Source organism: Lepisosteus oculatus, chromosome 28 (genome assembly GCF_040954835.1).
Source record: "Lepisosteus oculatus isolate fLepOcu1 chromosome 28, fLepOcu1.hap2, whole genome shotgun sequence".
Lineage (NCBI taxonomy): Eukaryota > Metazoa > Chordata > Actinopteri > Semionotiformes > Lepisosteidae > Lepisosteus > Lepisosteus oculatus.
The window spans coordinates 3,151,538-3,178,915 of NC_090723.1; the positions used below are offsets into that span (position 1 = coordinate 3,151,538).

The window sequence follows — 27,378 nt, forward strand, 5'->3', positions numbered from 1 at the left end:
GTCATTTTCAGACAAATCGCCCTGCGTGGTTGTTTCTTTATGTGTTATGATGTTTTATGGCGTTTAATCTGTGAATCAATAATATTTAAAGTAGAATTAAAGACAATACCAACATTCAGACTACAGCAGTCACCTCTATTTTCCTGTAATTAATCATATACAATAAGCTGGAAACAGACCATTTTTACATTGCCTTCACAGAACTATGTTTCATCCAAATCCATAGTTTGCTTATATGATAGGGTATGAATCTTTTGAAAGGTTTCACTTTAAAGTTGAGCTCTGTTTTAAATGGTATTTGACTACACTCACAATGCTGTTTTACTTTGAAGTTTTCCCAATGTTTGACAAAGACATTTCTTGTTGGAAAACAGGCACACATGGTTTGTTTAAAGACTTTAATAAATGCTTTTTTTAAAAAAAAAGATTAAAATTGCAGTGGCACATTTTTAGACACACCATTTTAAAATACTCTTATTTGTTTACCCTCTCCACATACATCCCTTATTTTAATTTGTACTTTAAAATATTTACAGATTTTTAAAATGTATATTGAAGTTGCATTTTTTTTTAAATCCCCTATAAGACACTTAAGTTTACTGTATATCCTTGTTACACAGAATGCAAGAAAAAGTATATATATATATTATTCTCTGTTAAAATATCATGTGTACATCTCTTTCAGCATACACAGAGCCTTAAAAACAAGCTTTTATATTCAAAATCAAGATATCTATTTAAAAATACATTTTAGTATCAAACCTTAGCCAGTTTACCTAAAAACGTAAAAATATATTTTGTTTTTAGCTCAAGACCTTCAATAAGCTTAGCACACACATTGGTGACACCTAAATGTAAATAGTGTCTCTGCACTTGTGTCATTAAAGGACAAGTGCATTCAGTTAAGGCACAAAAATTGATAAACGCAATGGATATTTGACTCTATGACTTCACAAATAACAATAACAGGTAAATAGAACTTCCTACAAGTTTTCTTTGGCACACTCCTTTTTGTAACAATCATCAGACTTTTTTATTTTGAACACTCCACCCTGCCAGTAAACTTAACTGTTACACTACGTGTTTACTAGTAAGCTACTGCTTTGTGTATTTTCTTATGGCTTTGGAAAGTGTAGAGTTTAAAATGAAATTTGTTTTTTATATGGATGGAGTGGTATTTTACTTTTTTTTCTTTTGCTTTTATTTTTTTTCCAGAAATGCACTGAAGGATTAAATTACGAAGGCATTAGTCACCCATCCATGTATAGTGTACGCTATGCAAAGCTTTTTCTCTTTTTAAGATTCTTTTTTTTTTACAGAAGCAGATTAAGGCACGACAGACTTGCTCCTCGTTACTTTAGCCTGGGTCACTTTGACGACACACTGTGTCCTGGCTCTTTACACTGGCATTGCAGTCTCATCATACACATCCTCCCCTTCTTTCTCCTCAAAGTTCACCTTAGCATCATCGGCGTCCAGCTGAAACACAAAAGAAGAGCCGATCTAACCCATGTAATAACCTAAAGGCAATAGTGGAGCCAGATTATTGACCAGATTAAAATGAAAAATTAAGAATGCCCTACCCATAAACCCTGCCTGTGTTGTGCAGGACAACTTTACATTTACACAATGTTGTATCATATTGAAAAATAAGTACATGTTGCATAGACTTTACATTTAGTAGAACATATTTAGTATTGACCATTCATGACTATTTTAATTCAATTCTAGAAGTTTGGATTTACAGCTTTGTATTGTAATTTGACATTTATACTGTAGATTGTTTCTACGTACATCAAGTAACAAATGAGGGGTGTCGATTCAGACCATCTTGCAGCTTTGACAGTGATTATGTTCCTTGTTTTCACTGTGCTCCCCATGGTTGTGACATTCTATCTCTGCTTTACACTAGGCTCCAGTTTACCTAGTAATAGTCACAGGCACAGGGGTGTGCCACTGTTTTGCAGAGGAACAAGAGGGACAGATGTGCTGAGCGGGCGAAAATTCCAGGATGGACGTCCTGGAAATTCGAGCGCTGCCAGCTCTGTGCTAAGGAGACTTACGCATTTCATCTCAACGTCGGTGAAGAGCCGCCCATGCATGAGCATGCGCAGAGGGATGGTGAGGATGAGGACGAAGGGCAGAGCCAGGGAAGCCGGGCTGGACTTCACGCCCCACAGAGCTCCCAGACACACGATCTGGATGAAAGTGAAGAGGTTCATGCGCCACGTTTTCACCTGCAGGGAGACAGGAGGCAAAGTGTCAATACCGAGCCTGAGCCGCCGAACCACACAGCAGTTTGACAGTCTATTTTGGAGAAAATAAAAAGGATTAATAAACCCCCATAAACTAATCTGCACAGTTCTGACATAACAGAACCCTGATATTATAGAAATATATCATTTTAAAAACTTTACTTTTGTCATTTTATGGTGTCTGTGTGAAGCTATCCCTGATTTAATTTAAACATTAAACACACAGCATTGTTATTTGTTCATTCACATCTTCATATGACAGCTGCACTGGCCTTCACATACTAATGACCAGAAAAAAAAACTGATACGGAGAACTCTGCTCAGTTATGATATTGTCCAGGAATCGATTTGTGAATGGCATGTCATTAATCGCATCTGGCCATCTGACCCTCGCTGAACAAGTCCAAAAGTAACGCAGGTGATAAAAAACAAATATGGATACTGAGAAGAAGTGAATCTATGTCATTTGCAAATGGAGGGATGGAGGAGAGAGAGGGTGTACCCAGTGGATGTAGGCCTCATCAGGATGGTACTTGCGTGGGACCAGCAAGAGGAGCATGCGATCGTACAGCTGGATTCCATTGAGAGATGTAACTCCCATGTACAGGAAGATTCCGAAGAGCACAGCTAAGGGGATCAGCTTTAGGATGGGCTCCATCAGGATCGACAGTCCTGCAGACATGGTACATAGCACACAATATCACTCAGGCTGTTGATTATAACTGAGAGATGTTTCCTTTACAAATCTGGCCCCATACGAACCTCCTTGCATTATCATACATACAGGATCTATCTATTTGGTTTTTTAAAAAAGCTATGACTTCAAAATCCAGCACAGTATGTGCCAAATGGGAATAGAAATATCTCAGTGCTTATGTAGGATCTCTCTTTTTTATTATTAAAAATATTTTCCTTTGAAAAATAATTAATTAATTAGACCAAGCCCTCTCATCCAAGTTCCCATCTTATGTTGAATTCACCTTTGCTGATTATATAAAAAAGGGAATACAGTATTCTTATCCTGACTGTGTCTCTGGCATTCTAAACCTTTCTCTTGAAAACTGCGGGATATTTAAACACAGTGACAAAATGGGGAAAGAAAACAGCCAGATTACTTTTTGGGACTCAAATTTTTAACTTGTTTCAGGCCCACTTAAAATAATTAACACTGACCCCATTTGTCACCCCACCAAAATTAGGCTTGACCTCTTTTACTAATTTCTACAGATTTGACTGTGATCTACAATCCATAGCATTTGAACCATGCTGAACTTGCACATAACAAACAGCTATTGTCATTAAAAGTTGTGAGAACTTTGGAGAGTTATGGAAAAGAATGCATACAGTATTAGCAGGAAGTCCAATCACTAAGCTCAAGGGTAAAATAAGAGGAATGAGGAAGAGGAACAGGTCAGCTGGCCTGCAGAGTGGAAACGCACAGGGCAGGACCTCTGACTCACCCACAAGCAGTGCCACCAACAAGCCACTGATTCTTTGCTCCAGCACCTTCTCGATCACCGGCTTGCTCCCCTTGCTCATGACGGTGAGAGCGTTGGCGTGGGTGACGGATCGCACCGTGGTCGCGCTCAGCCAAGGGACGCCAAAGAGGGCGCTGATGCCCCCCATGGCCACCACCAGCAGCAGATCCAGATGGAAGCCCGAGCCCTTCACCATCTTCCTCTCTGGCTTGCTGATGATCAGCCTGCAGAAGAGACGGGAACAGCTTCAGCAAAGTGTGCTGGTGTTGTAGAGTTGTGTTTGGGAGGGCAAGTCCATTCGAACCACTCTCAGAGGCTCACCGGGACAGAGCTTAAACTGTTTTTTTTTTTGCAGTGAAAGCATGACTCTTCTCCCCCCAGATGGGATGCTAGTTTGTCACATTCATATTCATATAGCTGAGTGGACTGGACTGGAGCAAACTGGGGTACAGTTCCTCACTCAAGCTACAGCAGCAGTGCCTGCAGCAGTGACTTGAACACACAACACACTAATTACGAGTCCAGACACTTACTCACTGCTGCCCCCTGTAGTGTTGGATAACCACACACAGTGCAAGCAATCCCCCTGGGTATTAACCTCTGGTCTATGTTTTGTTGAAAGCTGAGCACCATATGTTAAGTCTTTTCTACACTTTGAACATAACAAAGCACTTGTATTAATTATGTAAATTAACTGGACCAGGACTGGTAAGCAATATCACCAGACTATGACTACGAAGCTGGAGCATTTTCTGTGCTTCAAAATTATCATTGAAAGGCTCATAACAACAAGGAAATATTATTAATTCATTTGGTTGATGCTTTTATCTAAAGTGACTTGCATTTGTATTCATTTATATAATTGTGTATTGTGTAATCTGAATGAACCATCTTATTTAAGGGCACAATAGCAGTGCCCTGTCTGGAGTTTGAAATCTCAATTGTCCAGTTATAATTCCAGAGCCTTGCCCACTACTACTCATCGTTGCATGTTGCACAGATGTAATCATTTTCTAGTTGTTTTGAAGCAATTCGTTCTCTTACAAATATTATAGAAGCTGAGATTACAGAAATTAGCAATGAAAATAAGGATTTCATTTACAGTGAATGATAAGATCAGAACTGTTGCATGATTTCTACCTAGCTCACATTTGAGCCTGGATGTACTTACGTTGTGATCTGAGATTCAAGGAAGATGAGAATGAAGACAAGCAGAGCAGGAATAGCTGCAGCAAACATCATCCAGATGGGGAAGTCATTGTTCTTTCCCATTGGATTAATGAACCAATCCCTCGCTTGAGGATTGGACACGGACAGGCCTTTAGGCACACTGAGTTTCTGTGGGACAGTGGAGAAGCACATTACTTTCACCAGTCCAAAACCTGAACACCACATGCAGTGTTCTGCTATTCTTTACATGTGCTGTAGTTTTTGGAAGCCTAACTTGATTTTCAGCCACAATTCAAATGACCTTGCATTCGTATTTTGATTTAGGAGAAAATCCATATCCCTTGTAGTACTCACTTTTTGACTGCTATGTAATTAATAATAATGGAGAACGATTATGTATGGGACCGATCAGCCCAAGGGATCGAAAGGCAATTTACATATGCTGTCTGATGGGACCACTTCATCCACCACTGAGGTGACACGCGGCAGCCATTGTATGCCAGCTGCAAGTCAACAGAGAAAGTGCTTCACCAATCAAGGGGTAAATGATGGAAGACTGAACTGTATAAACTGAAGGTGGAATTTTGCTAGGACACTGGGGTAAATGAATCTAACAAACAGTGCATAGGGACCTTAAATTAACACGTACTATAGAGTCTGTTCCAACATCTCATCCAGAGGACAGCGCCTCCTGCAGCACAGTGTTCCACCTTCACTATACCAGGACATTCGTCTGGAAATTATGTTATAGAAGGAAGAGCCCCACCTAGTGGTCCACCAACACCACATACAAGAGCACAAAATACAGTAGTGACCAGGCCCAGTCTTGCTCATCTACTTAGAACTGACCAGACCAGTTTACAAGGAGATAATGCTGCTGTGCTTTCCGGTTATCCCTTGAACTGTGTTTACTGTATATGATAGACTGGAATCTCTGCAATTCATTTATAGCTGATCTACACGTTCAAGACAGGATTGATCGTTTTATTTATCATAATATTATAGATTTCTAACAGGTGCATAACTGGTACCACTGGAACAGTAAGTAATCAGATATCATCTGAGATTTTTTAAGATGGAGGTCTGTACAATGGGGCAGGGTGATTTCAAATCAATCAAAACTTGCCCTGGGCTATTGTAATCTAGGCTTGAATATCTGAAACTTTTTTTTGAAGAGGTAATTTAAATATTTAGAATTTTATAGTAATATTTAATATTAGAGTATTTTAAAGGTAATTTGCACCGGAATTCTGTATGAACAATAAATCTAGAAAGTGTTAGAGGAACTGTTGATTGCTACAACAAAGAACTTAAGCACAAGATTATCCTCAAAGATGGCAACACATGAAAACCTTCTGTTACTGTTACAAGGTTTAAGAAAATGTAAGTTAATGCTCATAAAATTAGCATAGAAAAATAAACAGATTCTAGTTTTTTATGATCTAGAGACATATATTAAATTACATGCATTAAATACATGAGCTTTTGTTTACTGGTTCCAATATAATTAATTGAAATAAATATTAATATCTTATGTACCTAGAACATTGCTCACTATATGGGAGTCTTCTTCCATACATTGTTTTGCAAGTTAACCATATCATCCCAGAAAAGGAGAACTCACCTGAGTATAGGTGTCTGAGATGGAGAAGTCAACAGCAACCATGATGAAAATAGAGATGGGCACACCAAAATCACCAATGATCCTGCGGATCTGACAGAGGACGCATTTTAAAAATTTAAATAAACCACTAAGTGATTAGAGCAAACCAAGACTTGTATTGCGCAGGAAAAGTTAAAGTCCGATCCATGCTGACAGGTAAAGAAAAGAAACACTATGTTTCAGTCATGTTTGGAGCCTTCTTCAGGTATTACATTTGTTCGTGTGCATGACTGGTAGCACTGGAGTAGACTCATTTTCCCCGTTTGCATCAGATGTCATTTGAAAGTTTATAAGCTGGTTTTCTATACAATTGGGCATTAATCACACACCTGAAGAAGGCTCTGCAGCTGAAACATAGTCTTTTTTTCTCTTATCTCTTTTCTTTCAGCATGGAAATGAACCTTTATACCTGTTCCTTTACAGCCTTCACAGGCAGAGACATCTCCCTCAAACCTTGAACCGCGAACCTCTTATATTATGTTCAATTACTCAATTCATGCTAATTTGGCATTAAACAGAATTTCAATGTTCGATCACAAAGGCAGTATTGTAGGCAATACACATGATTTCACTCTAGATTATGTTTGTTGATGATGTGTAACCAATGGGACAACATGAAGAATGCAGAGTTTCTACACTCACTAAGACTTAAATGAGAACAGAAAGTGATCACCTTGGCCTTATCTTCAATCAGAAACTCAATTAATTTCCTCTTAATTTCTTTCAGATCATTAGCATGCACTGTATGTCGTAATGAGACTCTGACAATTCCAGTGCATTCCAGTAACTGTTTGTGTTTTTGTGGAATGTGGGACAATATTTGGATAAGAGTCTTGTAGATTACCTATAGGCTCCTAGTAAGCAGAGGACAGGCTAACCCGATATACAGCTTGTCTCCAGCACAATAAGACATGAAGAATTATCAAGAATGCTGTCCCCAGTAAAAAACAATGTATAACTCTAGTTGCAAGCTTAAAATAATTTTAATTTTAAATTTTCATGACATTTGGCCCTGATATAGATCTCTGATTTGACCTGAATTATCAATATTAATTAAAAATAATTTTAAAACACTTTTCACTGTTCACTATTGAATCAGCACTGTTGACCTAACCAGGCACTTCAGTGCACTTCTGCCCTGACTTAACACATGGTCACATCCTTTCACTCATCTGAAACGGGCGTAGTGCAGGTCTGAGCCAGGAAGCACACACATCGCACAGCCAAAAGACAGAGACGTGTGCAAGCGCACAGTAAAAAGGGGACAAAAACTCACTTTGCCAGGCAGGAAACGGCTGTTCTTGAACTTCCTGAGGAAGAAGGCGAGGAAGAAAGTGCCTGCCATGAGCACCAGGGAGAGAAGGGCTGTATTGGGGTAGACCTTTGGTGGGATGTGTGTAGCCGTGACATTTCCAGTGCTGATTGTAGTAGCAACTGCAGTAAGATTGGCATCTGGGTCATCATACTTCCAGAGGAGTGGATGAGCTTGGAAAATCTAGCAAACGACATAATAAAATAAAAATACATAACAAGCAGGCAAACACCGAAACACCTTGGCTACAGTTTGATGACTGCAGAGCTTACTTCAAGCAATTCAAATCAAGTAATAAGAGATGCTGACAGTCACATACATGCATGTAGTCACACAGTACTTTAGCTAGTTCATTATTGGGGTAAAGTGAGAAGCAAAAGGAAATACAGAGAAAAATAATTTTACAAGTAACATCACACACTATAAATAACAAAATGTTCCAAGTATAAAAAAAGATGAATCCAAATTTCCATCCTTGAATTCTATTTTGAATATTTGTACAAATCAATTACCAAGGATGCTAGTCAATTTTCCTGAATTCTTTTAGGGAGCAAAAAAGGCATAATTACATAAGAATAAACCAGAACACACAGGCAAACAAGGAAACACAGTGGCTACATAACTGATCTCATGCTACATCCAGGTGTCAAGTCAAAAAGAAGCACCTTTACACCAGAGATTAAACCTTTCAAAGCTCTTTCACATTAACTGATGTAATATACGGTATATAATTATATTTAAAAATAATATCATGAAGATATTTCAAAATGGACGTGCACCCATTGCAGAGCAGCAACTTACCTTCACCAGCTTAGAAAAGGTCTCGTAGATGAAAATGAGGGAGATGAGGATGGAGAATATTTCCTGAGTGAAGCGGGAGATGTAACGAACCAGAAAGCTTCCCTCACAGGCCACAATGATGAGGACGATCAAAAGCAGCCAAAATCCCACCCACACTCGGGCCACAATGTATGCCATGCCCTGGGACTTGCAGAACTGTCCAGAAACAAAGCTAATCATGACCAACTGCAAAGGACAGAACTTTGTGTCGTAACTGAGATACTGTATACAGTATTTGAGGCCAAACCATTCTCGATGTGCAAAATCAGCCACGGTAGACACAGGGTTCAAATAAGGTAAAGGAACACAATATTAAAAGTTATAGCTACATAACAAATAACTTGAATAAACATGTTCACCAGTCACCCCTAAACCAAACCCTTGCGGCTGAAAGACTGAACAAGGTTCGTTTTAATTACTCTACATCTTAAACCATCCAATGTCAAATCATTACCAGAAAGAAATGCAGACTAACTTGTACTTTATGACTGATATCACAATCGTCTGCTTGACCATTTTGGTACATGGGAAATGTTTTGATTGTGACATTATAATTACATTAAAGAAATTAATGGCTGTGGGAAGGCTAATGAAAATAGACAAGTAAATGCTTTGGTTTGTGTTTTTTCTTTCAACTAACATTAAGCTTGGAACATTTTAGAACTTCAGAACACCAGCTAAAGTAATATTGGAGCTCACACAGTCTCAAGAACTATGATTCTTAAGCTCCTTTTGGTGCCTCGATGGAGATGAGTTTTATATGTTATTAAAGTAATCAAATTCTATGACTCAGCAGTTTCTATAGAACAGGAGATCAGATTTAAATTCTGTGTATGAATTGGGGATTTGAAAATCCAGTAAGGAAAGGAAGACCTACTATGGAGGAAAGAGATTGGCAACTTTGCTATGTCAAAAAATATTTCAGCTCACACAAGAGAAAGTAAGAGCTTCATCGTCTATACGGGTGCGTGGAAATGCTCACAATCACAGCATGAGGCTCAGTGATGAATGATGAAACAAAAATTAACCTTACCGAATAGAATGCCTCTTCAAAAACCAGAAGTGGTCCCGAAAAGCCAAGAACAAGGATAGGCTGAGCTCCAAGAATACAGAAAATGATCCCCTGGACAGCAGTGGACACCAGGAGCTCTGACACACCCATCATCCTGTTAGTCTTTTCACCTGTCCACAGAACAAACAACACAGCAGTCATCGCTGCAGGGAACTGAACTGGGAAAGACATGAGTGAACTACCATGTGGACCACACCCTCTTATTAAATTAAATTCCATGTCTGAAGTAGTTTATATTAACCTTAGACCATGATGTAATTCTTACAATAATCTACTGTCTAATTATTTTTAAGCAGCCCCTGAGCTGTCACAGCTGAAAGGAACATTATTATATTGCATATAGAAGAAAATACCAAATACATATGTTTTTTTTCTGCTTTTTTGTTTGTTGTTTTATCTTTCTTATCTTCTGGCCCAGAATTATGTGAATCCTTTCGCTCATGCTGTAAGTCTGGGTCAATTTTCTTACAGCAAGTACGTATGGAAATATACCTCGGGTCAGCTGAAGAAAAAGATTAAGAAAATAAAGTTTGGCTGAAATAAGCTTAATGGCTTAAATGTTAGCATTGATAGTGAGATATTGCATTTATTAGGGCAGGGATGTCCTATAGTGAAACCTGTAGTAAGTTCTCATTTTCATTCTAGCTGATCTCTGAATGACTGAATTGGATAAATCAGTTGTTTAATTAGGAAGAATTAACAAACTTGTCAGATCTATACTCTCACTTTGAAAATTACCTATGAAACCTGCAGGACTGTGGCTCTCCAGGACATCTCTACAGCTCAAATCCAGACTGTGGCACCTCTAGTCACTGCAATCAGATCCCATAGAACCTCTTACAAGATTCACCACTACATGCAAAACTGAAGCCAGCTGTGTTCTAGGCCCAGCTAGGAGGTGCCACATTCTGGATTTTAACTGCATATATCCAGGCTGTAGGGCTCAGATAGCACTGTAGTTAGAAGCTTTCAGAAACTGAATGTTGCAAAAATCATCATTAAGGGGATAATTGCATCTGCTGGAAACTTAGCAAAATGACAGGGGCTAAGCATTAGTTTGCACTGGCTCTGATTAGACATAACAAGGGGCTTTTATTCTGCAGTCTGATCAGCTCCAACTTTATACTTTCCTTGCAGGTGTAGATGAAGTGAATAATAATAAGAAGAGAAAGAAAATGTATTCTATAAAATGCCTTTGAAAGTGGCTTGTCAAAGTGCTATATCATGAAAAGAAAAAAAAGTACACAAGCAGAAGAGATAGCAGAATTAATAAAATAACAACAAGGGTTTGGAATGCAGCAGGAATGTAAAGGGACAGACGAAGAAATGATTAATTAAAAGCCCTTCTAAGGAAGGAGGTTTTGAGTCTTGATTTGAAAGTGCTCAGGGAAGGTGGCTCTCTGATATCCTTAGGGGTAGAATTCCAGAGCTTTGGGGAACAGCACGAAAACGCCCTGTCTTAAGTTAGAACGATACTGAGGTGCCAAGCCATCCAGAGCCTTATAGGTGAACATGAGAATTTTGAAGTCAACACAAAACCTGACAGGAAGGCAGTGCAAAGATTCCAGAATAGGAGTGATATGATCACTTGCACACAACCTGGTATGGATTTTCTCTGCTGGATTCTGGACATACTGAAATGCCCCAGGAATATCTGTGCATATTTGTTACCTGCTCTATGGAAATACAGAGGAAAGAAGAGTTTGCTTACTCAGAAGTCCTCCGAATGTGATGGCAGGAGACAAGGCAGCAAAGTAGATGAAGATGACAGCTGCCAGGACCTGAGGATTGAGGGCATCAGTGATGTCGCTGAGGTAGCGAGGGTAGCGCCTTTTGATGTCCTTGATCAGACCACCAAAAGGCCGTCTTGTACGCTTCAGAGGGTCATCTGCAGGGGTCTCCTCCTCCAGTTTGAGTGCTGCAGCTGAGTTAATTAGATAATAAAGAGATAAAAGAAACTACCCTGGCTTTTCTGTTTGAATGCCCTGCAACAGCGTGGTCCACCAAGATGAGATTATTCAAAGATAATTCTGGTATCAAACTCCAGCATTCAAAGATCACAGGGCTAGGTTCATTTAATCAGGTTTTTTGTTTTGTCTCTTTCGTTGTCCTTTGAGCCTGTTGTGTCCTGCAAATCCATTGACTTGTCAGTGAGGAGATCTTAATTTTGATTTAAACCACCCCCCAAGAATGTTAAGTCTAAAGTTGGGCCGACAGAAGCAGCTCTCAGAGGGGCAGGAATGATGACGATGATGAAGAGATGTACTGAACGTGTGCAGACACAGTGCAGTGCAGAAGCTACCTTTCAGCAGTTTCTCCCCGGCTTCCATCTCCAGCTCGCTCTCCGGGGGGCGGAAGCGGCTCTTCAGGAGCTGTTTCTGGAAGGTCACGATGGAGCGCAGCATCTCCTCGTTCTGGATCTCGCAGGGCGGGATGACGATGCTGCAGTCTAGGAACTCGGCAATGGCCTTAGTCAGGTCCTTCTTTTCTTCAGCGAGGTAGGCCGCACTGTTGAACACCTGCAACAGAACAGGAGAAGACACCAATGTGAGCGCATGCCACAGGTGGCTACCTGCACTAAAATCTATCAGAACATCTTTTATAGGTAACACATTTTACAATGGAAAAATCCATGCATTTTCTAATTGCTTCTTCCAGTTCAGAGTGTTGGGGGTGCTGGAGGTGATTCAGGCAAGCAACAGGCTCAAGGCAGGGTACACAGTGAGCAGGATACCGGTCCATTGCAGGGCACACACAGGCACAAACACAGACACATGCACACAATCGCAACTAGGGCTGCTTTTTCCTAGAAGCCTATTAACCTACCAGCATGTTCTTGGATTGTGGGAGGAAACTGGAGCACCCAGAGGCAACCCCCACGAACATGAGGAGAACACACCATTTACGTTTAATACGGGATTCCTGTTATTTGTGTGCAAGTCTTGCAGTACAAAAAAAGGAACAGATTCCAGCTCTTACATGGAAGCACAAATCGGTCACTGCCAGTTATTAAGGAAATGCACATGAGGAGCATGTGAAAAAAATAGCTAAAATGGGTCAAATTTCAGAAATGAAGCAAAAGTGAGGTACATAGGATGAACGCTTTTCTGTATTTTCCATTTCCTCTGAATTAATTTTTTTCTTGGGTGACCCTAGCTTTCTGTCCAAAAGAACACCTATCTCCCGCTCACCCGGTCTGCCATTAGTGCGGAGATAGCACGGCCAATCTCATGGTACTCCATATTGGGCTGGCTGGGCCCGATGAGGACGAACAGGAAGCGCACAGGCACGTTGACCTCCAGCGTTGCGTCCAGCTCCACAGCCTCCTTCAGCCGGACAAAAGCCACAGTGGGCTTCTGCAAGAACTCCACAGCGCCTGGGAGGACGACACTCCTTCAGTCAGTTACTTCTCAGGCTTTCCAGGGAAAAAGGTAACTCTTGTGATGTCTGTTACACATTGTCTATTGTTTGTTTGTACATTGTCTTGATGCACTGTTTGCACTTTGTCTTGTTTTTTACACTTGTTTTACAATCGAGAGACTTTCTGTAAGTAAGAATTCCATTGTACCAGTACCGGTTACATATGGCAATAAAGTTCAAGTTCAAGTACTATACTGTATCTGTAAGAATTAAGTGACAATGCATTGAGCTCAAGGTTTCAGTAATAAGAGAAAAAGAGTTTAGCTTAGCCTTCTGTAAAATGTATTTCATGAGCTTGTTACTCAAGAGGGATATGAATGTCATTCCAGACCGGAATAAAAACACTTTTCCAAACCCTTTAAATGTTTTCACAACTTTCAAAACTTTATTCTTGATAAATGTGATTTATTTCTAGCACCAAATAACCTTCAGATGATCTCCCAAAACATATTAAGCAAATTAAAGCTTGACATTTCATTGGTATAAACCCTTTCCGACTCCTGCTGTCCAACAAAAAAGGAAGCTTTTGCAGAATGACATCTGACTGATTAAGGAATAAAGGAATCTGCCTTCAGTTCTGACCCAGTCAGCCACAAAAGATTAGAGTCACAGGAGATGAAAAGCATAGCGCTTTACCTTTGAGTTTCAAGTCAGATGGTGGTGCTAACAAAGAATAATAATTAATCCATCACAAATTAATCACTCTTGATGTACAGTAATTACTTTCACTTACCTACAAGGACCAGTGTTGCTTCCACATTCTGAGTAGAGCCTCTCTGTAACAGAACAGAAAACATGATATTGTGGTTAATCCTTGTCTTTCAATACAAATAAAGGGTGTTAGTGTCCAACAATAACATGGGGTGTTTTGTAATCATGTTAGCGGATATTGTGATCTGATGTGATTATTTTATCATTATTTTTTTTGTTTTAGATGTAAATTTCATCACGTAGCTTGTTTTTGGTAGCTGGGATATTAGAGGGCTCACAAAGACACTGACACCATATCAATTTTCCCAGAGGCCAATTAAATCTACCAGCATGTTTTTGGACTGTGGGAGGAAACCAGAGCAAATTCACGCAAACAAAGGGGGAACATGTTGTACATATTCCACACATAAAGCATACCTGTACCTGGTCTGGAATTGAACTTGGGACCCCAGAGCTGCAAAACTGCAATATTAATCAACGTGCCACCATGCTGCCCTAATTGAATCGCATCTCTTTAAAAAACAAAATGATTAAATGAAGTGAAATCAGTTTACAAGATCTAGGAATGCCAATTTTGATTCTCTCAACTATTGATAGCAATGTTTGTGTATTCTGGCATCACTGAAAACAGCTGCAATTTTCATATCCAACTCTTCCAATGTCTTCTTGAGCAGGTGATCAAATACAGTATTTCTGAAAGTCCTTATATGCTGCACCGAAAATTTTGAGGTCTTTACATGCATACCCAGGACAATAAGATGGTTGTTTTTCTGTCAAGTCACTGATCAGGAATTACCTCCTTGGTTACAGAAAAGGTCTCCATCTCAATTTGTGGATCTTTCGTCAGGGGTTCCTCCTCCTTGTGTTGTGCTTCCAATGTCTGGCTGCAGGGGGCAACAGAGAGTTTGTATGATATGAGCATAGGAGGGAGGGAGCCTATTTTTTGTGTTGGGAGCTCTGTGGAAATAATTACCTTCTTTTACAGGGTGAGCTGCTATTATTATGAAGATATCCTTATCCAAGGTGTTTTTACAAAATATCATGCACATTTTAACATGGAGTAAACAACGTACAAAGGAAACAAGTAGCTATGCTTGCATGGAAATACAATAAAATTAATACAATTATCATTGGATTGACGTTGGATTATTATCAGCGGGAGTGCAATAAAAATGCCTCTTCAGAAACAAAAAACATTATGCACACACCCTGCTGATATATTCACTATAAACATGTTTAACATTAAAATGACATTCTGAACCTGCAAATTGAAAACAGTAGCGAGTCCTGCACTTAAATATAAAAGTTAACTTGCAATCTAATACTTCCAACACTGTTATATTTAAACTATATGAATAATATTTTCTCTATTAATAGCTCCTTTAATTAAAATCTGGCTGCCTATCTGTGCGCCCCACTTGCCCTACCTGCGCCTCAGGAGCAAAGCCCGGAGCAGGGCCTCTCGATCCCGATCCTGGATCTCGTTCTCGCTCACCAGCTTGTCCACCACCTGCTTGGCAATGCCAGCCAGGCTCCTCTCCTCGATGTCCAGCAGGACGGTGTCTAGAGGCACGCAGACACCCATGATTGAGCAAGGAAAAGAGTCACTCAGGTCACAATTACACAAGCCAAAGAGCCTTCCTGATTGAAGACCTGAGTCCCAGAGCCTCTCTAAGGCTTGTGAGGACAAAGGGAGTGGAAGGCCTTTAAGGTGGAGGCAAAGCAACCTATTGTATTGTGATTAAACAGATTTGATTAGATTTCTTCATTGAGACACGTAGGTGGGCTTCTTTCATGTCTCTTTCAAGGGGCTTGGCCGGCCAAAGATGCCTAGTTTGTAGAAAAAAATAAGATACTGTAACAAGCATGTAAAATCACTTTTTAACTAATAAGTTTTCAGATTTACCTATTAATATCAATATATACTTTATATATTAATTGTTTATTCCTGAAAGTTAAATTTAAAGTAACTTTCAAGGTTTTTCTTTCGCAACTCATTAACTAAACACAGTTAAAGTTTCTTAATACACATAACCATGTTAAACTACCTCACTTTATCCACAGACAATGGATTAAGGTTTCGTTGTTGGCATTTTACTGAAACAAGAACCAGTGAATCACAAACTAAAATCACTTGGCAATGTAGTGCATCTCAGCTGTGTCAAATGACTTTCTCCTGTTAACCATGTTTTGAAAAATTTATTCAGCATCTCTGCATGAAGGAACCATTTTTTTCTGCACATTTCTTTATCAGGATCCCAGCAGTTATCAGACATTTGGGAAAACCTCCAGCCTGATATCAGATTCCTCAAATAATCAAGCAGGTCTATAACACACATAGTACGCATTGACCATATTTTCAATAAATAGCAGTTCCTTGGTTATTTAGCAGGATAGAATAATATACTGTATCTTAATCTGCTATGAAGGGTTGCATAAATTATGTTATTGTAAGTGCTGGGTCCTCTCCAGCCAAGTAACTGATTAATGAAATGCCATTTGATTACAGGTTTTATGATTGAATCAATAGCTTGGTGATAAGCAGCTCTCATCACAGTAGATTAAAACGGGCCTTGATTACTTTAAGTTCTAGCACACACCTAAAGTAAAGCCAGTCTACTTACTGTTAGAAAATCTTAAAGTATAATTTATTTATCTAAAGTCCCTGAGTTTGGAAGGAAGAAAGGCTTATATGAATTCTTAAGGCAGAAGGGACTTCTGAAGAAGACGTCCAAAAAATCAAGCTTCCAGCTTATGTTCCAAAATGGTGTTTAAATTAATTTCCACCTCTTATCTTCCACAGTTCCTGTCAGAAAAGTCAGAAAAGGGGAATTGATTTGCCAGGAAGTGAAGAGTTCTGAAAATCACTGTGAATGGATGAGTTTAAACTTCTATTAAGGGCATATTTTAATTGAGAGTGCATAAGAAAAAAAAAACTTTGTGAGATTGGATAACTGCCATAGGTTGATAAACTTATAGCAATTTATGCTTTAAAATGCTCCTTGATTGATGATGATTGAATTTTAATCAGAGGAGTACTGTAAAATGACTGAATTTTGTTTGTACTAATGCTAAGCATGACACCTTCTCAATCAGCTTTGTGAGAGAGTGATTAAGAAGGCAGAGTGAATCAAACAGGTGTTTATGGTGCATTTATTTACTGAACTGCAAGATACGTGACATGGGTAATTAGGGGGTATCCAGTAAGATGTGGATAAATAATTTGTTTCAAATAATGCCACAACAATTTTTATTGAAAAAAAAACCATTTGATAGTCTCAGATGTTGCAAAATTATAACACAGATGTCAATGTTTTTGCTCATCTAGGGCAACATTTGCTTTATTTTCTGCTCCAGATTGATTCTAGATAGTGTGTTGTGTTGTGTTTAAATGCCTCTGCAAGATGTGTAATTTTAGAGTTTGGCATGACTGCCTGAAGCAAGGAAAAATTGTCTTGATCACCTTGATCACAGAGGCTTTGAGAAAGGACAGGTGTCTTAGCCTTTTCATGCAACTACTATTTAACCTGCTGTCAAGCGGGATAGTTAATGTTTTGCAGCTTTAGTGAAAGCAGTTGCTGTATTAACATGAGATAACATTTGTTTAAGAGATAATACTACAGCGATCGACTAAATCATAATATATCTAAAACATAATAAATAATATACTTCCTCTCCTAATAAACTTCAATTGCTAGCAAGCAGGTTAATAAAAACCTTGCTATCTAGCGCCACCATGTGATTAGCTCCTGCAAGTCCTTTTGCTTATAAACTCATTTTAAAATCAGATTCATAAAAAGAAAATGTTTTTTTGAACACCATATAATTGGCTGTGGACTCGTTTGTAAAAAGTTATAATGTTTTATAGGATTACATTGTGTTTCGGGTATCTGACTGTATTAAATTACACAGGTCTAAGTTTGAGAACTTTCCATTGCCCACAGATAGACACAGCATGACGCCTGATACATTTCCCCAAAAAATCTAAAAGACTGTTAATGAAAAATTTAATGCAAAGCAACCTGGAATGCTGTCTTGAAAAACCTGTGATTCAGTGTTGTTTAGCTCTTAGCTCTCTGATAGCAGTATGCAATTCTGAGAATCCCCTGAGTCTGCTTCAGAAGAATTTATCTGTAAACTCTAGTTGGTACCAGAACCTTGTCCTTGAAATAAATCAGGGTATACGTCTAAGTAATGTCTTACATTTGATGTTGTACAGCTCATTTTAAATACCATGACATTCCATAATTGCTGAATGAGAAATTAGGGATTAATATAAATAATGTATTCATTTACACAGAATGAACCTCTCAGTCATGACCATCACCTAATTATTGAACAATTAATAGGACAATTAGGTGTGAACTGCAAAATCTTATCTTCCCTTTAAACTTCTCTACATACAAGGAAATAGGATTGACATTTAACACTCAGAACACCATAGCTCCCTGACAAAGAGCTTCAAATAAACTGTCCAACAAGTCAAATCTGTGAGAAAAATACTGAGCATTTCCTATACCTCAGAAGTACCTCTCACAGACAATGAAAGGTTAATGGCTAATCTATTCAATTAATAAACACAGGTTTTTAGGTCTTGCTTGCTGTGAGGATGCAAGAAGTAACAGCACAGTTTGGAGAAGGTGTGAGATGAGTCTGATTTGTGGTAGAATGACACACACAAGGTACATCCTCCACTGTGTCCTGAATTCCAGCAGTGTTACAGCGAGTTTTATAGTTTGGGTACAGTCATGATCACCCTATGTTATTACCATGAATGAGTGTTCATGTTAGACCATCACCAATCATAGTGGAATCATAGAAATATGGCACAGTGGCTGTTCATGATAATGTCATCACTGTCTTTCAGTTAATCCTGAGGAGTCACATAGAACTCTTATTTCTGACATGCCACACACATCAGGTCTCAGGTTTCTGTCTAAAATCTACTTAAGCCAGGTCAGAAGTAATGACCCCAGTCCAGAGTCAGATTTCTATATTGCTTAGCTTGATCAAGTTCTTTGAACAGGCAACAATTCACACCAAATACACCAATATATCACATAATGCACATTTCACAATAAAATAATTGTTAAATAGCAGGTTGTAGGCATTCAAGTTAATTTATGTTGCTGATTGACAGACAACTGATTCCAGATAAGGGGTGAATGCTGAAATTGAGGTGACAAAATTAGTGGAGTACCACAGGGATCTGTGTTAGAACCACTGTTCTGGTTTTCTACAAAATTATGTAGCTGCTGAAATAGGTATTAAACCAGTGATTTCCCACATGATACTAAAAGAGGAGGGTAAACACTGTAAATGCCACAAAGCAAATTCAAAATGCCATTAAAAGTACAGACAGTACCTCGTACAAAGCGCAGAGTGTTACATGCAGGTAGCAGAAACAAACTATGCATGTAAATGGGAAACACGTCCGCCAAGGCATTGACAAAGTCAGTGGGCATGTTCACAGTCAACAGTGAGACATGAACCAGACAAGAGTGGAAACTAGCAGGAAGTGCATTTAAAACTGAAACAGGAGGCATTTTTTCAACAAAGAGCAGTGGGAGTCTGGAACAAACTACCCAACTATACAGTATATTCAAGGTTAGTCCTGTGGCATTTTTCAAACAATTGGTTGAATGTGATCATTGGATCCCTTAGCTACTGGCAACTTTTTAACAGTTTAACAGAATATCAGAATGGCCTACTCTCATCTGCAATCTTTTTCATGTTCTTATGTGTATTATAATGCCATATTTTGCACCGGCTGTGTGTATTGTTCAACAATGCAAAACAAGCAGCTACTTATTTAATGTTTTTAAAAATGTTGTATTAAAATATTAACTGATCATAAAATATGATTATAATATTTTGCAAGGGTAATCTACACAGCACATGCCCACCTGTTTTAAAGGTATTAAATTTAATTTTAAAGGCAATAAATCAGGCTGAGCACAAAAGTGATGTCAGGTTCAACGTGAATAACAGAAATACAAAACATGTCAGAAGCCAGTTTTGCACACCTGTTTCATACAAAGAATTACCCGTGCATGCCATTACCAGTTTTATGACAGAGGCAGAGATTTAAACTTAGAATCTGTGACAAACTTAGTTTAGAGGGAAATGACAGACAATCATTTGACATTTGTCACTTAATGAGCGGCATATTTTTTGTCATGAACATTTCCTGCGTTTTCAGGTGTTCAACATATAGAAGTACTGTAGCAGTGTATCCTTCTCTTAACAAGCTTAATAAAAAAATTACTTTATTCTTTATTTAGGAGAAACGATGCTCCTGAACCTAAGCACCTTTTTTTGGGATATAACCAGAGTCGGGTTTGCCCGTACTGACACTGGAGCGACGCCGGTCTGACCCAAAGTGTGGTTTGGTCACTTCAGGAAGAAAGTGAGGAGAGAGCCAAGATGCAGGAAAGAGTGGATGGTGAGTTTGTGAGGACCAGTGGACAGTCGGGGTCTATGATTGGGCCACTCACCTTTGGTCATGGTCTTGCGTAGATCCAGCAGGCTCTTGAAGGTGAGGTAGGGGATGTGGGCTTTCCCCCAGTTTTCTGTGGTTTGGTCGAAGCTCTCCTCGTAGCGGATCCATCGTCCCGTCTCCTGCCAGTACTGCTCCTGGTTCTTGCCCATAATCAGCTCGTTCAGCTCGACGTAGGCCTGAACAGGAGAGGAGACAAAGTTTAATGCATTTAAGTCAAAAGGAATCTGAGATGAGAAGATGACTGTTAGCTTGGGTGCATAAAATGCATCACAAAGACTTTGATACTGCATGTATAGTAAGTGTTATATAAGGAAAATTATATACCTTCACCACCATGCAAGCAGCCATACCCAATTATGTTACCTTTACAGACATACCTGTCAATGTTGCATAATGGGGATAGAATTTAAATTAAAAAAACTGAAGGGAGAGAGAGATTTATATAATCATAAATGAATTAATGCTACTAGAATAAACTCTGTTTTGAAGCAAACTGTGTCAGTAAGTGCAGCATTGGTTATCTCAGTTTGTACATCTGTGTCCCTAACTTGACTTTAGACAGCCCTAGCTTGAAAAATGTTGTACTATAAACAATAAGAGGAAGAAAGGAGAAACATAAACATAAATTATCTAAGAAACGGGCTGTTACAAAGACATTTGCATTAATGTATCTGAATCTCGTAATTGCTGGAGATTTTAATGAACACAAACGCGCTCAGTTGTTACAGAAAGCAAATCTAAAATCACTGTATCCAATGTGGAAGTTATGAGATGCAGAGTAAAGAATACATTGTTTTCTGCATTTTCCCACATTAAATTGATGATCACATTGACATTGATGATTGAAGCAAACTGTGTCTCAATCTATCTAATCTAGGGTGTTTGACAATTTTAAATAAATCATCTTAGCAAGTAGAGCCTTCAGATTCTGGATGATGTGTACTGTAGTGAACATAACAGTAAAGTGTTAGAGCTCCTTCAGTCACCTCTTGACCAACATGCATGCAGCCTAGTTCAGAGTCACCTGTCACGTACTGTACAGAGTACTAACACTGTCAGCAGCAGGACTGTTGACTGCAGCCACTTTTCTCTTAGCCTGTCTGGGCAAAACCAATTATGGCCCATGTTATGAATGTACGCAAGTGGCACACTTAGTGATTAAATATATCAATAAGGATTATAGTCAATTACAGTCATTCCTCAACCTAGCAGCGACACCTTTGCAAGCTAGTAATTTGAAATACCTATTTATTAGTCAGCGAGACTCATCTTTACCTCTCGCATCCCCAAAGCTCCAAACTAGGAGAGATAAAGCCAACGCCCACGAATCCTCCGAGCGACGCTCGTCGTCGAACCCGGAGCTTCTTCTTACTCTGCAAGTGCGGAGCAGCATTGGAGAGTCTCGGTTTGCAGGTTTCTGACCACAGACAGCGGGCAGTCTCCCCTACTGTGCCCAGCCCCGACAGGATCCAGCCAATGGGAGGCTGCTGTCTGGGAGCGTTCAGACACAGCTGGAGGGTGGCAACACCCCGGACTTAGCCAATTAGTGTTGAGGCTCATCATTACACCGGAGCTTTCCGCACCACGGCACTATTTAAGGATGCTCACCTGGCAGTTGCCTCTGGGGTTCTGTCGGCGTGGGTCGCTGAAGAGTTTTCGACTCACTCCAGGGTTCTGACCTGTGAGGTAAAAGCAGTGATGAGAGATGAAGGCTGGTGGATCAGTCTCATTTATGGCACAAGCACCGCACTGAGCTGTCATTTTTATGGGTAGGGACTAACACCATTTGTGTGTTTATTGCTGCCCTGTATTCATCTTTATTTTCCTAGGGAGCTTTGTGTCACTGGTCAGACAGAGCCCTTTTTTCTGTTTTTCTGTTACTGCATATTGTCCTCCATTTTAACATATACATGGAATAAAACAAATATTGTGATTGAGCAAACTGGTTGGACAGATATATGCTGCCCATACTTTAGTTTCTTCTACATTTTAGACAACAGTAGTATCACTGTGAGCACTGGAGGGGCTTAGACTTCATGTATTGTATGGCTTCCAATGTTCAAATATGTTCGACCTACAACAACATTTTTTTTAGTGTATTTTTAAAGATCTGTTTAAGAATCTTCATTTTTGTCAACTTTCAGCATTTTGGAAACAGCGACGGAGGTCACCAGGGGAAGGTGTTCACCTGCCAGTTTCCGACAATATCTTGCCATGTTTTCAAAACACGTGTCCGCCACCATTTGAATTTTGTGCAAAAAACAAAAAAGGTTAATCAGTCAATCGATGTAAATGGGAGTCTCTTTCAAGATCAAACTTGCTCAACAAAACATCCCTGCAGGCAATCTGTGACACACGTACAGGTCACATGGGTGTAATTGTCAATCTCTGTCCTTCGTGGAGGCTGATGAAATGAGTATGTGGATGAAACAAGGACACAGAGTACAGCAACAGGAATTTACAGGAGAAGACAAATGTGAATTATCAAGGTAAGGCCTAGTCAAGTGAAGAACGGACAAGAAGATAATTGGTTTTCTTCCTGCATCATCAGCCCCGGCAGAAATGCAGCCCTGTGTTTTACATAACGCATCTTTTTCCGATTTTATTCTAAAAGCGAAATGTTTCTACAAAACAAGACTTGACAAAAATATATATCTTTACATTTACAGTGTTATGCATGCTCAATGTAATCACAGCCAGGGTATTTTAGTATGGAGACATTCAACACCAACTGTAAATGGACTACTATAAGTCTCTAGTCTATAGTAAAAGATACAACCTAAAATTTTCCCCAAACTTACCTACACCTATCATGTTCCACATAATTGTCTTTATATTTAAAACATTACAAAAAATACATTGCAGATGACTACTGGATAGTCAAAAGGTACTGTGGATTCTGCATGATGCTGTAGAATATATGTGGAAGTCATATGTTGTTATTAGAGCTTGTCAAAGGAAAAAAAAACGTTACAAAAAGCTTCTCATTGATTGCAAAACAGGATATTTATGTTTGAAGTAAAGGACTGAGCACCCATTCTTTCAACAACTAAGCTGTTTCAATAAGTCTGCATGCGCAGACTAGATGATCCAACTGAACTGATGACAAATTGTACACGGAAGCAACGCAGAAACAGAAATAAAAGCCACTTCAAAGCCAACAAACAAACATTTAAAAAAGCGTTACTGTTTTTCTCTCCATCTCTGCCAAGGTACTGCCATATGGGGCGAAAGATCCTCCCAAACACTTTAGAAGTCCCATGTTCACTGCATCTTAGTTTTCCCAAGGGACAAGATCCCTTGGATGGCTGGATAATCCACATTATGACAAGGGAAAGTCAGTCCATGTCTCATTCCAAAGTGGAAATAAGCAGGTCTGACCCAAGGCTTTAGCAAAAATGTTAAGGGTTCCCTTTACTTAAGTTACACAATGTGCACATTGATTTTCTAGATAGAAGAAAATGCCTTAAAGTCTTTTGCCGTTGCAACATCAGAAGGTAATCCATAGGGTCTGATCGTTGTGAGTGAGGAGGATAGACTGTGACTCATTTGAATTTTATTGTAAAAAAAACTTCTGAGTTTTTTTTCATGGTTTCTTAATAAACTTTGCCTCTGAACTTTAACTATAGAGACCCTGGTTCTCAGGATGGTAAAAGGAACTATTTGGGGAATTTTCCTTTTATGCCTTTAATCAGTTAAAGTTCAAATCAACTCTCATGCACTACACAAAAACGTTTGTCTCTCTACACATAAAAGTTCTATCACAGTGAAGTAACAACTGTAACCAGGACCTACCTGAGGCCAGGACAAATGTGATGTTAATCCTGTTATACAATAGTGGAAAAGATGTATTTTTATAGCCTAACACTCCCCCCGTGCAGATGTCACACACACAGTTAACACACAAACATTAAGAATGTTTATCGTGCTTGAAATGGCACCCATAATATTGATAGTAACCACAGTGGCCTACTTAACAAGGAAAGACAGGTCATTTCGCTTTCTTTTATTTCCTTCTGATTATGTCAAATACAGCTAATTGTTAAAATGCTGTCACAGCTATTCAAAACAAGAAGCATAACAAGTCCAATACAACATAAGTGTTGTTATTATTCTGTGTAGCTGTAGACAAATCACATTTTGTCTATCCAACGGTCGTCTAATTTGTTGGCTTTTCATGACATTCAGTACACTAAACAAAGCTTATGGGATCAATGGCAGATCAAATGCATTTGAAATCTACTAAGCAAACTAATTGTAATAATAATAAATACATGTGAGTAGTTTTTAACTCATTAAATTCTATAACTTTAGCCATAAACCAGATTCTGACCCTGCCTTTAACCATATCACCAGTATTTATCTTACATCTAAATGCACATGTATTGTACACTTAAATCATCCCCTGAACAGCACAGCTTCTTGTTCCTGCATTGCCACCAGGAGCACAAATAACACTTTTCCAAGATGACTTTGAAATTGTTTTTCCCTGTGGGAAAATTGACATCTAATCCAGTCACCAAGGAATGTACAGATTTCCAAATAAATTGCCTACAGGGAAAATAAAAATCTATGCATATAATGTCACCAACTATTTTCAAGATATAGCAGTTGAAAGTCTGGAGAGCCCCATGATTGGACCTTTCTAAAAATGCCTTTTTTCTGGAAATGTTCAATCATAGTGATCTTGTGGATCACTCTCCACCCTCTTATCCAGATCATACATACCAGCATATTCCATCTGGGTCCTGCAAAAAAAACAACAACACAAAAGCTGTTAAAACAGCATTAAAAGCATTTTAGTTAATTTAATACATTTTCCAGGATGTCAGACTCATTGCCAATTAGTACAGCAGTATATCTGAAGTCTCTGCTTCTCTTTTTGGTGAGCAGCAGGAGCTGAGAGATATTCTCAGGATCTCACCCCGTAGGATCCTGTGGAAATGGTGAGCCTTCAAATGACCCATCCTGGTCCTGTGAAAACAGACGATAAGAGGAACTGGCACATTGAAAGTTTACCATGGTGGAAACAGAACACAGCAAAGCTCAGCTGTCAGACACTTCTAACAAGCTATAAAGAGGGAGCACAGGTTTACGGAACCTTTGGAGGACGTTATTAGATATCTCAAACGCATTTTTAGTTTTGTGTAGTTTTGTGAAAATCAGAAAAATGAATGATCTTCCTCAACATTAAAGTAGAATTACGTATTAATCAGAGTTCACTTCAGAGTACTTGTGACTGGCTGCTTGCGGAGATGTTTCAGTAACTGAAAAAAAGCCACAAAGGAAAGGAGGCAATTTGACCCATCTTTGTTTTTTAGTCAATAGTATCTTATTGATCCAAAGTGTTTCATGAAGAAACCCCACTGACCGAAACATACTTGAAAACATCCATGATCAAACAGTTAGTCCTGTCTGAAACCCATGTTTTTCTTACAATCAAAGCAGAGTGTTAGTTTCATTGAAAATCCTGTCTTGTATTTTGGGTGTTTTATATGTACAGTACATATATTGTATATATTTCACTTAACACAGATTCTGATAGCCTGTGTGTGAAGTGTGTGAAGTGCACTATTGGTGCAGATTAGCAACTCAGAGACAAAAGGCAAACAAACACAAACACATTTATGTGATTTTGGAATAAGCTATATTGCTGAAAAAAATCTTTGACTTATCTATCATTATTGTGGCTTAATTTTGTAAAGTCCAGTGTCAATCTTATCCATCCCTCCTCATATTAGCAATCTTTTAATAATGACTATTTTGAGTTGACAATCAAAAATGAAACTTTATTCACACTGTAAATCAAATCTATTTGTTACCTTCCTTTTTAAAAAACTCGATATAGTGTGTATCAATGAATTGATTTTCAATTTGTACATTTATTTTACTAAAATGCTCTATTGAAGGCAAAACACGAATAGCATAAACATTTAAGCCAAATTTGTGAGTTTTTTCCAAGCCTTATCTTGCCTGATGTATTGTATAAAGCTTTAAAAACATATAGATAAATGTTTGATTTTTTCCAGGTCATCACTCCCCTGTAGCCTGTAGGCCTGTACCTGAGTTGCAGGAGTTGGCTTCCTTTGAGCAGTCTGCTGATCTGTGGGGAGACAGCGGTCTCTGTTGATATTCTATTCTGTTCTGAGGAATTCAGTTCTATCAAATGGCTGCACATTTTGAAGGGAATCCTGGATTATTAAGTGTAGATAAGAAAGCACTCTAAAGATTTTCATTTCTGCAGGTCTTTAAAACAATATGTTAATGTTTTCAAATTAGGCTAAATCTTTCTGTGCCCCACTCAAGTTAACTCTGAGGAGCTCAGGTGTTTTGGTGATTCTGGTCATTGAGGCGACTAGTCTCTCGATAGTGTCCTTCTCCGGCCAAGATCCCTGCCACAGGCTCCATTCAGTTGAGGCTGGCCCTCTGCAGACTAAATCTTGGATTTTTGGAAACTGGACCCTTTCTGTCACTGGTCCAAGAGAAATTATTTGACTCTCTCTTCAAATCAGTTAATTGACTCAACTGTGTTTCGTACAGTATGTGTGACATCTCAGTTTTAAATTTCTCCCAAAAACTCGTGAGAAATTGATGTGCTCAAAAGGAAACATTACAGATATTTTGTATCCTAATGGGATCTTGACTAGGATGAGCAGGTCATTACTTACATTTCAACTCATCATCCTCATCATTAATGTTATCAGCCTCGGGGTCTAGGATTGAATCCTCAAAACTTGTCCCTACCAGAGTTTGGTGGAATTTTTCATCATCTTGATAATCTCCGAGGCCTTGCCCAGCCTGCAGTCACAAAAACGGCACACACTGTGGTTACTGTCAATGTTTCCATTGTGTGCTCGGGGGGCCAGAGGAAATAAGTGAAGATTTCAATGTATTCCATAACTGCGAATATTTGAGTCATAGACTCAAGCCTACGGAGGTTTCTTCTTCATGAAAT

The 27,378-nt window shown here is 38.9% G+C and overlaps 1 protein-coding gene across 4 annotated transcripts in view; it reads right to left on the reverse strand.

Moving 5' to 3' along the window:
* Positions 1-383: 383 nt before the first annotated feature.
* The window catches only part of LOC102688267 (band 3 anion exchange protein), a 31,165-nt gene continuing 4,170 nt past the window's right edge, over positions 384-27,378 (reverse strand). Inside the window, exons 3-23 of one of the 4 annotated variants that reach the window (XM_015362098.2) lie at positions 27,092-27,221; positions 26,486-26,526; positions 25,348-25,397; positions 25,152-25,171; positions 22,032-22,102; positions 20,419-20,599; positions 15,349-15,484; positions 14,718-14,805; positions 13,944-13,986; positions 12,982-13,166; positions 12,093-12,309; positions 11,502-11,714; positions 9,752-9,900; positions 8,680-8,874; positions 7,843-8,061; positions 6,528-6,617; positions 4,905-5,071; positions 3,716-3,957; positions 2,758-2,927; positions 2,064-2,237; positions 384-1,479 (exon numbers count right to left, since the gene is read on the reverse strand). In XM_015362098.2, coding sequence (XP_015217584.2) covers positions 1,399-1,479; positions 2,064-2,237; positions 2,758-2,927; positions 3,716-3,957; positions 4,905-5,071; positions 6,528-6,617; positions 7,843-8,061; positions 8,680-8,874; positions 9,752-9,900; positions 11,502-11,714; positions 12,093-12,309; positions 12,982-13,166; positions 13,944-13,986; positions 14,718-14,805; positions 15,349-15,484; positions 20,419-20,599; positions 22,032-22,102; positions 25,152-25,171; positions 25,348-25,397; positions 26,486-26,526; positions 27,092-27,221 — 2,862 coding nt within the window. In that variant the 3' untranslated portion in view covers positions 384-1,398. Of the gene's footprint in view, positions 1,480-2,063; positions 2,238-2,757; positions 2,928-3,715; positions 3,958-4,904; positions 5,072-6,527; positions 6,618-7,842; positions 8,062-8,679; positions 8,875-9,751; positions 9,901-11,501; positions 11,715-12,092; positions 12,310-12,981; positions 13,167-13,943; positions 13,987-14,717; positions 14,806-15,348; positions 15,485-20,418; positions 20,600-22,031; positions 22,103-23,610; positions 23,840-25,151; positions 25,172-25,347; positions 25,398-26,485; positions 26,527-27,091; positions 27,222-27,378 lie in introns of those variants that run through there. The other 3 variants (XM_069185638.1, XM_015362100.2, XM_015362099.2) reach the window with 3 other exon arrangements.